The 10,831-nt window shown below is 48.2% G+C and overlaps 1 protein-coding gene across 1 annotated transcript in view; it reads left to right on the forward strand.

Annotated features, from left to right (window-relative positions):
- Nucleotides 1-9,701, forward strand: part of LOC144941102 (phospholipid phosphatase 3-like) — a 34,537-nt gene extending 24,836 nt beyond the window's left edge. The window contains exons 5-6 of the mRNA XM_078867585.1: nucleotides 3,544-3,720; nucleotides 5,440-9,701. Coding sequence (XP_078723711.1) covers nucleotides 3,544-3,720; nucleotides 5,440-5,586 — 324 coding nt within the window. The 3' untranslated portion in view covers nucleotides 5,587-9,701. The remainder of the gene's footprint in view (nucleotides 1-3,543; nucleotides 3,721-5,439) is intronic.
- Nucleotides 9,702-10,831: the final 1,130 nt, after the last annotated feature.

A 10,831-nucleotide genomic window follows, 5' to 3' on the forward strand; every position in this document is an offset into this window, starting at 1 on the left:
CTCATCTCACTTCATCCATTCCGATGCCCTGCTAGAGTCTTGCCGAGGGGAACCCCCCCAATCGCCCCACCCCCGCCGCCACCCCCCCAGTGAATGTGGCCACGTGACACTATTCCGCTAGCCTTGGAACACTCACAATGACAAAACTGCCAGGCAAAGTCCGACTCAAAAGTTTCCACATGCAAAAATGAGAATCGGGGGGAAGCCTAGAGCCATTGGTGGAAATTCCACATTCCCATGGCAGGCAAGTGATCTTTTTTCCCATTGGATGACCTCTTAAATTCCTGCAGTGTCATTTATCAACCATGATCTGCAAGCTGTTGGCTGAAGGGCTCCCCAAGCCGCCACCGTCTGTCGCAGACCTGCATGTAGCGTGACCCGGAGTTCCGTTGACGGCTCCACGGCCGACTTTCGGTGGGCGAGCGGCATCTGTGGGCCGGTTACACGAAATACGTGACGTCGCTTTCCTCTCAGTCTGCAATGCTAACGGCGTGTGGGAACTAAGTGAAACGGTTAACACTTATGGAACGTTACGCGACGGGGCGGCTGAACCCCCTGGGAGGGACCCGGTTGCATCGCAGTCGAATCCACGCGACTACGGTTGTCGTTTTAGGAGGCCGTGCCCCGGTAAAACGTTGGCACGGCAGCTAAAACAACTCACTAAATGGGTGGGGCGCAGGCGGCCGGGCGGGCGGGCGGGCGGTGCGGTGCGATGAGGCTGCGGAAAAGAAATGAATGAGAGGAACCTCTGCCCACTGCCATCTCGCGCCGGCACTCTTCCGCCCGTCCCTCCCTAACGTCCTGTTGCGGAAAAGGGAAAAAAAAATTTGCACGGCAACAATTCCCACACATACTCAGATGTTGAGGTTGGCACATATCCTGGGACGGCGTGTAAGTAGTGCTTGGACCTTTGGCTGAGATCGGATAAAATTAAATAACGTTTAAAACTTATGTTATATATACACCCGTGCATCCATGCTATGTATCTCAATGTAAATAGATACTTTATTTTGCTTTTTTTACAAATGGATATCTATATATGTATGAAACGCACGGTGCGGAGCAGGGATGAAATGGTTAGCACATTGTGCTATGAACCCTTTGACCCGAGTATGAATCCTTTCCATGACTAATATCTGAACCAGTCCTGGGCACGCCCTTAATCAGCTCACACCAGAGGTCGCAAACGGGTTTTGATTCCTTACCCGTACCCGGCCGCACCAGGGTCGCAAACGGGTACCCGTAGCCTACTCGATACCCGGCTACCCGTACCTGGCCGGGTATCGGGTAGGGTATGGATACGAGTACCCGATTGCGACCTCTGGGATGAAGCCATGTTACAGGCGCGGGTGGGTTGATTCTAGGAACTTGAATTGTGAGAAAGACAAGACGTTGGGAAATGAGTGACAAACGGTTACTCCCCAGTGACTCACGGCCTACCCGTACCCGTACCCGGCCGTACCAGGGTCGCAAACTGGTACCCGTACCCGGTTGGGTACAGGTAGCCGGGTATCGGGTAGGGTACGGGTATCGGGTACCCGATTGCGACCTCTGGCTCACACAGACCAGTATGGTAAAATATGGTCTAACAACCCGGATGACTGATTTGACAAAGGGTTGTTAAGTACTTCGACTTGATGTTCATATAATAAACAAGATACCGAAATAGTGGATTGAGTTGGTAGTGGTATAAAGTACGCATGTGTTAAATGCATTACTCCTGTGTTTAATGCATACGTCATTCTTTATTTAAGTGCATCGAACAAGAAAATAAAGGGAGTTAACTTTAATTAACTTTAAAAACAAACATTCAAAATAAAAGCAAACAAAACTGCTTGCCAAATGAATAAAACTAATTTACGCAAACAAACAAAACTATAATCTCCTGCAGCCAGGTTTAAATGAGCCCTAAGTTACGCAGACAACGATTACGATTAACAAAAAAACATTGTAAACGGACTACTTTACCAACCTTCGGCGGGTAAGCGTCTACATTCTTAGCTCACTGCCAACGCAGGTTCTCAGGTTTTATTGGAAGCTGAGCCTCAGTAAGAGGTGACACATATCCCTGGCCACGCACCACTAAACAGGACGGTGTCGTCAACGCTGGCCCAAGTCGAGGGTTTTCCCAGACCTTGCGTCTGAGTGACCTTCCCTGCCTTCGAACGGACACGCTCAAATATTTACGATACGCAGGAAAAACATATTTTGCGCCCAGCTTGATGCAGAAGGATAGGCGCCCCGCTCCTGGTGTCCGCACCCTTCCCCGTGACTCACGCTGGTGCGCAAGGGGGTGAGTCTCGGGCCCGTGTCTTCTGAGTCACGGCTCGGCTATGGCACAGCCTCTATTGCTCGTGGCTCGGCTCGGGCTTGAGCCGTTCAGTTGCTTCCCAAGACGCGTGAGAGCAGAACTGCCTTGGTCTGGCATGGATGGGACCAACTCAAGATAGGCGCATGGCTTTGAGCTGACTCGCTTGAGCCAAAGCCAAGCCGAGCTGTGACTAGAGAAACGAGCCTCGGGCTGTGCGCAAAGGCTAATGCTGTAACCCACTACACCACAGCAGGATAGCATTGGCCTGGGCGCCTACTGGCATTCACCACAATCGGCGATCTGTGACCACTGCGAACTAGCTCGCTGGCACTGTCTCGGAGAGAGCTTCACTCGCATTCACGCGTAAAGGCTGCGCCATAGATAAATTAAAAAAAATCCCGGTTGGTTGATTGGCAGCCCATCATGCCTCTGGAAGGTGGTAATATATGGACCACTTTGGAGAGAGTCAGCAGTGGTTATTCTCTAGATCTCAACTGGCCCATGTCATCGGTATGAATGCGAAATTTCCACCACTGGGTTCACGGCCACCAAATAACGTGGAGAGGCACTCTGAGGTTCGGCTCACTGCTGCCAAGCGACCTATGTACGTGGCCAATCCTTTGTCAGTCCACTGCTGGATGAGGGACCTCCCCACCCTGCGGGTCGTGGGGGTTGTTTGACCGCACATTACCACGACGGTCAGTGCACGTTGGCCAAAAGCAGGGAGCAGAGATGTGGGGGAACATAATTGCAGCAGCACAACGGATTTTGCCACAGTGTGGTTGGCTACGAATGGTGCGAAAGAAGTTCAACATACATACAACATACGTGATATCATCATCAAAAAGCCGATGACCAAATCTCCCAGAATACATCCGGTCTCATCAGATCTCAGATGCTAAGTAGGGCGCATGCTAAGCAGCCGCAGCATAGTCCATAAGTTGTACCGTACTATGATGCTCCAGCGTCTATGTTTCCCAGCATTCCGCACTGAAGTACTCCTTTCCCGCATTTAGTGCAGAGAGCCCCTCATCCAACAGTGCATTCACACATAGCCGTGGACGTTCGTGTACATCATCATCAGCAACAGCTGGTGGCCTCATCTATCACTCGGCATGTCCCATCGGCTGTGTGCCTTACTGTGCCATGTGTGTAACGATGTGACGTGTGTGACACGTGCCATGTGTGTAATGAAGTGTGCTGTGTGTGTGCGACACGTGCCACCCTCGTAGCTGTACGTGGAGTCTCGCCTGCGCTGGCGCGGCGCACGCATCCTCCGTCCGCTGCTGCAGTTCGTGCTGCTGCTGGTAGCCGTGTTCGTGGGGCTGTCGCGCCTTTCCGACTACCGGCACCACTGGAGCGATGTGCTCGTCGGCTTCTGTGCCGGGGCGGCCGTCGCCATATTTACGGTGAGCGACGGAGATGACGGTGGCGTTGATCGCTCGCTTTGTGCGCTGCTGAGCCGAGCCGAGTGTCGGATCGCCAGATTTGAAGATTGTCGTCATCGTTTTTTTTTGTATCTAGATTGAAAGCTACATTTCTTTGTAACTGCTTTTTGTGTTTAAATGTTGTTGTCCTTCCCCTCTGATTAGCACGGTTGGCTATGTACCATGTGAAAGAAGTTCTACATACACGTACATTGTTGTCATCTGCAGCAGCGCCAAAAGTAGTAGCAGAAGCAGCAACAGTGGAATCAGCAGCAGCAGCACAATTCTCGTCGTCTCCAGCACGAGCAGCCCCACCACTTACCAGCACCAATGCCGTCGTTCGTCATCAGTAGCAGCAGCTGCAAAACCACCACCACCACAATTCTCGTCATCTCCAGCGCTATTACCCCCACCAATACTACCACCCCAGTCATCATCATCATCATCGTCAAGAGCAGCAGCTGCCGCCCAATCACCTTCTTTGTCATTGTTGTTATCATCATCAGCAGCTGCAGGAGCTACATCAGCAGGAATCAGAAACAACAGCAACATCACCATCACCACAACCATTCCCATCATCACCATTACCAACACCACCTTAATCATTATCACCATCCTTATCGTCACTCGCCCTCATCTTTACGACCATAATCATCCCCATCTTTTAAGATCACAATAATCCGTTTTGTTTCTGCCGCCTGTGGAAGACCGCACTGCTTCCATGCAATGCAGCCTCATTGGGCTGACCCGAGCCCTTCGCTCTGCTCCGCTATTCCCCCTCCACCACCCCCCCCCCAACTCCCGCCTTATCGTGCCCTTTCTCTCTCTCGGCTATCGGCTCCGCTGTTAGCTGGAGCGCCGTCCGTCTCTTGAGCAACTTGACCTGCTCAAGTCGGCATGTTTTTCTTGTTAGCTGCAAAGACGGGGGCGCCCGCATACCCCTGCCAAGCGCCGTTACCGCACCTAAATATATACGAGGCTCCCCACGCGGCCTCGCGCTCCGTGCGGTTATTTCGGCTGCGTTTCCAGGGGCTAGGAAAGAATGGCCTCGCGGGGGGTGGGGGATTTCAATGGAGATGTGGTGAAGTGGGAGCGATGTGGACAGAAATAGAGAGATATTGAGAGGGGAAGGAGAGCGATTCAGACTAGATAGCGATGAGAGAGATCAATCAGCTGCTGAATTTTAATTACCTTGCTATGTGTATAAGGCTTTGCATTTGAGATGAAATGTGAGGCACTCCTAATTTGTTGTGAAATCTGGGCCCCCTGAATCTGCCTGGGGCCCTAAGCATTTACTTGGTTTGCTTGTGCCTAGCACCACCCCTGACCGCTGGCTGTGAGCAATGCTGCTCCTCCTGTTGTTGGATCTATTCCACACAAACGAAAGTGGGCCCAGAAAGGCTAACCTGTGTTTCCATTTTTTCATTGCACGTTGCCGGAAATGTTTTGTCTCACGTAAAGTCTGCAATACGTATTATTTTGCGTTCGGCTACAGCCAAACCTTTCGTTTTTTTCTTATTCACAAAAAACATTTGCTTCCTCGTGCCACTGCTGGCGCAAGGGCCTCCACCACAGGGAGCTCGAAAGAGCTCATCGAGGGCCTACTGTTCTGCACGAACCGTAATGAAAAATACCAAGAAAAAAACGTCTCCGAAATGTATTGCCAGTCGCTTATTGCCGTTTATTTTTTGTAACCGGCAGGTGGTGAGGGTGTCGGGCTTGTTCGAGGCGAGGGACGCCGAGGAGAAGGACGGGAGCGAGTTTGGCGACCGCCACAAGTACGTGAACGAGGACATCGAGATGGGCGGCGTGGAGACCTGCAATGGGCACCCGGTGGAAGCATCGTGAGAGCTCGCGGCCCAACGCACGAGGACGCACGGCACCGCGACGACGCGCGCCACCTCAACGCACAACGTCTCAACGCGGGGACCCGACGGCGCTCGCGCTGGAACACCGGAGCCGCTCTTCGTTTCGGTCTACTGCTGGGCCCGGTCGGTGATAGGGGGTTGCCACCTGCCCGGGTGTTTTATCCCCCGGATTGACCTCCTTATTGAGGTTGCCGTACTCTCTGGATCTTAAGTCATACGCTCCCTAACTTGTGTCAATTAGAATTATACAAATCTGGTCGCACGAACCTACCCGGATTGTAAGATGCACGCCCAACCTTTGCGTCGTAAATATAGAGGGGGAAATGTGCGTCTTATAATCCAGAGACATTTGTAGCCATCTTGGGAAATCTATAGGTCTGCCCGGGACATTAAAATTCCCACCGTTTGTCCGCTGTGTAATAATAATTATAATACACCACTCAAGACAATGCATCTTCATGTAGTGCTGCCCTCTTCTGGCGTTTGTGACGTACACTGCGCATGATACGTCTTACTTTCTGTTGGTACCACGGAGATGGCAACCCAGTCAGCGACCTCGAAAATATTTCCACAGTCGGCATACGACATCCAGTATAGCTCTCGCGATGGATGTAGCTGCTAGGCAGACGCCACCTGTCCCAGTGTACCAGCAAGGTATACAATATTCAGTGAAAAATTAAGCCCTGGCTACAGCACCCAGACCTGTCGCTGGAATGCCTACGCCATCAATGCGACAAATGCTTAAGCTACAGCCCACCAAGAATGTGTATTTGTGTACAAGCATAGTGAATTCGGTGTGTAAGTGTGGTGTATTTAGTGTGTGTGGAGAGTTCATGTAGTGGTTAGAGCACTGCACTACAGACCTGGCAACCCGAGTTCTAATTCTTCTCGCAGCCAACATTTGGTGACCAATTTCTGAAGTGGTCTGGGGCCTCCAAGGTCGACTCGGCCTTCAATGAGTACCGAGTGCGGTGTGTAAACATCACCACTGGGGAGACAAAGGCGGCCGGGCGTAGTGCTGGCAACCCACCCACTCGTGTACCATGCCGGCAGGCCTTAATATATGTGCTCGCTAACAGCACTTGTTCCAAACGGTCTGCTAAGGCTATACGGGGGTCTTTGTCTCTATTGTTTGTGTTCCGTGTGCACACGTATTATTTACGTTACGAGGTCCTGCCTATGAATTTGATCAGCAAATTCGCTTCATCGCTGCCACTGGGACACCTCTGCCATGGGTTAGCGACTATTTTTCTATTGCGTTGAGATTATCTGCTGCGATGCCATCGACTAAACCCGCACAAAGATAAATACACCGCATTGGTTGTGCAGAATGTGCATAGCTCTACACTTCTCTGAGCTTTCCCTGCTTTATTTATTTTTAAGATGGCGACTTTTTTAGCGTCATAGCAAGCATTCGAACTTTTAACGAAACGTACAATCCATGGTGTACACGGTTAACATTTGTGTGTTTTACGACACAGCGAGGGTAAGGTGGCTTCCCTGCACGCAATACACGTTAACTGTAGAGCAGTGCTTGGCCAGGCTTTACGAATAAAAAAACACACACTTCCAAAATGTGTTTTTTTGGCTGGGCCGTTATAAACGCGCATACAAAAGAACGCGTGATCAAAAGGTCAGAGGTAAGAGGCCCAAGGCGGTCAGAAGGGCAGAGGTAAGGGTGCCTGGAATTGGTGTCTACGCTTCTGTCCTGCCCTCTGACCCCAAAAACCTCCTCACTCTTCCCTCCTCCATCTCACGCCAACCCCAGCTGTTATTCTGGTTCTTAAAAGCGGGGAATGCTGCCGGGATAATAACAGCAGCAGCTGCCGCTTTGTCGACTGCTGGCAGCGTTGGTCGACGGACTTATGCTGCCTCCTATAGTTAAAGCTGTGTGCGGTTGGGAGATTTGTTTTTCTCTCTCTCTCTTATGGCGATAATGGGCGATACGAGAACATTGCCTTCTTTGGGTGAAGTAGCTGGGGCATTTTGTGTTTGTTTGGGAATGCCGTGCTTCGTTTTGTATTCAACGTATGGGAACACCCACTGCTGCTGTTATGATCTCCACTGTTTGTTCCTGAGAATATTTATTTTCAGTGAACCCACGTAAGCGGATCTTACAAACACATGACATTTATAAATATATTTTATCGAACATATTTTACCTTTTTATTTAAGAATAAACTATTAAGCAACAATTATTTTTATGCATGTTATTATCCATTTTTAAAAATATATATATTTTTACAGCTAAACATTTTCTTTGGAGGTGGAGTGGTGGCGCAGTGGTTAGCGTACAGCACTGTTAACCCCATTGTCTGAGTTGGATTACCTGCCACGGCTAACATCAGTGACAAGTGAAATCTGAAATAGTCCTGCTCCCCCCCCCTCCAACGAATACTAAGCCGCACTATCCAGCATGGTGAAGTATGGTGAAACTACCCCGACAGGCTACGTGCCTGGCGTGTGAAGGTCCTCATCCAGCAGCGGATTGACAAAGGGCACAAAATTATTTTACTTTTATTTATTTTCATTTGAAACAGACATTCATCTCAAAATACATAATTTAAATGTTATATGTTCCATTCTGTGTATATATATATAACACGCAAAGTATTATAAAAATTCCTTTGTGGTGTCCAAATACTCCTCACCGCATGGTAGTTGCTGTGCTGTTTTGTGGTCAGTAAGAATTGCTGTGCTGTCAAAATTAACGTGCGTGAGTGTGTGTCTTGAAAGTGGTGGTAGAGTGGTCAGCACCCACAGTGTAGGGGATAACACTCAAAATCTGCTACACATAGCATGTTGTCAACCTACTTGCTGCACTGCGTTATACACTTTACTGCCCTGCAGTTGGGCACGTCACGATCCCTATGTGAGCCACGACCGTCACGTGCAAGCCGCTTGAGTGTATTAGAAGATGCATAATTTTCCACCCACTATAAAACTTGATTTAGCGGCGAGCTTAGTATTTCATTCCAGTGTTCATGGTTTTGGTAATGCCCCAAAGCCACCAACTGTGTTGCACAACAGCTTCAAACCTTTATCCTTGGCCATTTCACATTGTCGAAGAAATAGCTTTAGAGATAGCAAGTGGCACTTAATATTATTACTTCTAATCACTTTAAATGTCTGATAAAAAAAAATGTGCTATGGCCATAATTGCACTGATAAATCTAAGCGGAAGGATATTCATGCTGGAATGACCATCTATGATATATATATGTTTAGTCAAAATAAAACGTAAAAAAACTAACTCGATATAGCCCAGCGGATAGGTAATACATATTTTAGCAACTGAGCCTTTGGGGATGCAAATGTGTAAGTTGTCAACAAAAAATATGCTCTGAACATGAACCCACATCATACAATGTCTACATTTGACAGACTTTGATCCTTGTGTCGCTAAATGCATAAATCTTGAACATATCTGCCTAGCTAATGTACCTCTTATTGATACATACAATACTTTTGAAGTGTGTACAGGTGTCATCATTAGATGTGCGTTCTTAAGAGGTGTATTGAGCGCTGGTCACAGTGACGATGATGAAGTGAGACAGATGCGTTGAATTACGGATAAGTGGTCCGTGTGATTTCGTGTGCAAAGAGAATGGGTTGTGGAAATAGACCTCGCAGAACTATGTCTGAGACCTCCTCAAGTGACTTCTGAATCCACGTTTGGTTGTTCTCATTAGGATCTCGCACATGGCCTGGAGAAATGTGTACAAACCTGTATCGGACGATCTGGATCCAGCACGGAAGTCGGTATGGCCAGATGCTCGTTTCAGAAATAGTTTTAGGAAATATTTACTTTGGCGAACGCCCTGTGTACAAAACACCTAAACAGGTGTCCTGTCTGAGGCTGGCCCTCGAGATTTTAAAATAATCTAACCACCAATTACCCAGCCTTATAATCCCACGTAGACTTAGCAGCTTCTGTTGCTAATTTATGATGTAATTACGCATTGTCAATGTTTGCATTGTTCGAATGTTGCTATCCTTGTGTTTTGCATTTAGCAATTTTTAAACGACTGCTATTTGTAGCTTTGGTGCTGACGTTATTAATACAAAACCATTTTACAATAAATACAAAATAAATTAATGGATGCGGTTTACCCATGCTTTTCTTTTGAATATGTTTTGTATCTTCGCGTTTAATGCAATCTACGGAAAAGACCCTCCGGAAAGTAAGACGCACCCCAGCCTCGTGCCACGGTGCCAAAAAAGATCCACACATAGAGTAAGATGCATCCTAGTAGCCGGAACAGACTTTTGGGTGCTTTTAGCGAGCACCTATGTAGGCCGGCACGGCACACGAGGGGGTGGGTGGCCAGCAACCACGCTGAGACCTCAAGATAATCGTCACTGGTGTTGGTGGCCGTGAGCGGGGAATAAAACTCGGATTATTAAGTCACACCACCGACTTTTCCTTTAAAATACAGGAGGGGGAAAAGTGCGACTTATAATCCAGAGAATACACTTGATTGTGTTTAGCCTGTTACTTTGTGGTGGCATTGCCAGCCTTGTGTCTATCTGTTGCTTTGTGCAATGAGCCACATCGCAACATGGCTAATTGCAGAAAGTCGAAATTTAAAGTCATCTTTATTATTCTCTCAGGGATTTGTCCTCCAACCACGTGAAGGGCCCTTTGAGAATTGTGCTGATTATAAACATTGAGTGAGTTTTAGATACATTGAGAAATAAATGACATTCCGCAAACAAAAGAAGTGTAATTATTTATTTATCCAGGAAAGCTTCACCGAGTTCCGTGTGAATTCTCACAGATCTATAAACACAATAACAACCCAATATCCTGTACAAAGAAACGTGCAAATAAATAAACATTCCGTATCCATTCGTTTGACCCATACAATGCACAAAGGGCTGTAAATTAACTGAAACATCATTACAGTTGGTAACCTCGGCCCGAATGCACTCGATCTCAACGGATCTTGTCAACCCAAGCACGATGGTGCGTTGATGGCGAACTATCATGCATTGTCAGCAGAGGCCAGTGCAGCATAATTCATTGTTATACTGTACTATGATCCAACATCTATGCTCCCCGCACCGATTCACGTGGCGATGCAGTACGGTAAAACAACCCGCACGAAGCACACGGTGTGGCGTAACCTTCATCCAGCAGTGGATCAAATAGCATCGGTAACACCTTCGTATGTTCCAACCGTATGAATGAAATTGCAGTGTCGTCACGTTAAGCGAGTTGA

Source organism: Lampetra fluviatilis, chromosome 24 (assembly GCF_964198595.1).
Source record: "Lampetra fluviatilis chromosome 24, kcLamFluv1.1, whole genome shotgun sequence".
Taxonomy (NCBI): Eukaryota; Metazoa; Chordata; class Hyperoartia; order Petromyzontiformes; family Petromyzontidae; genus Lampetra; species Lampetra fluviatilis.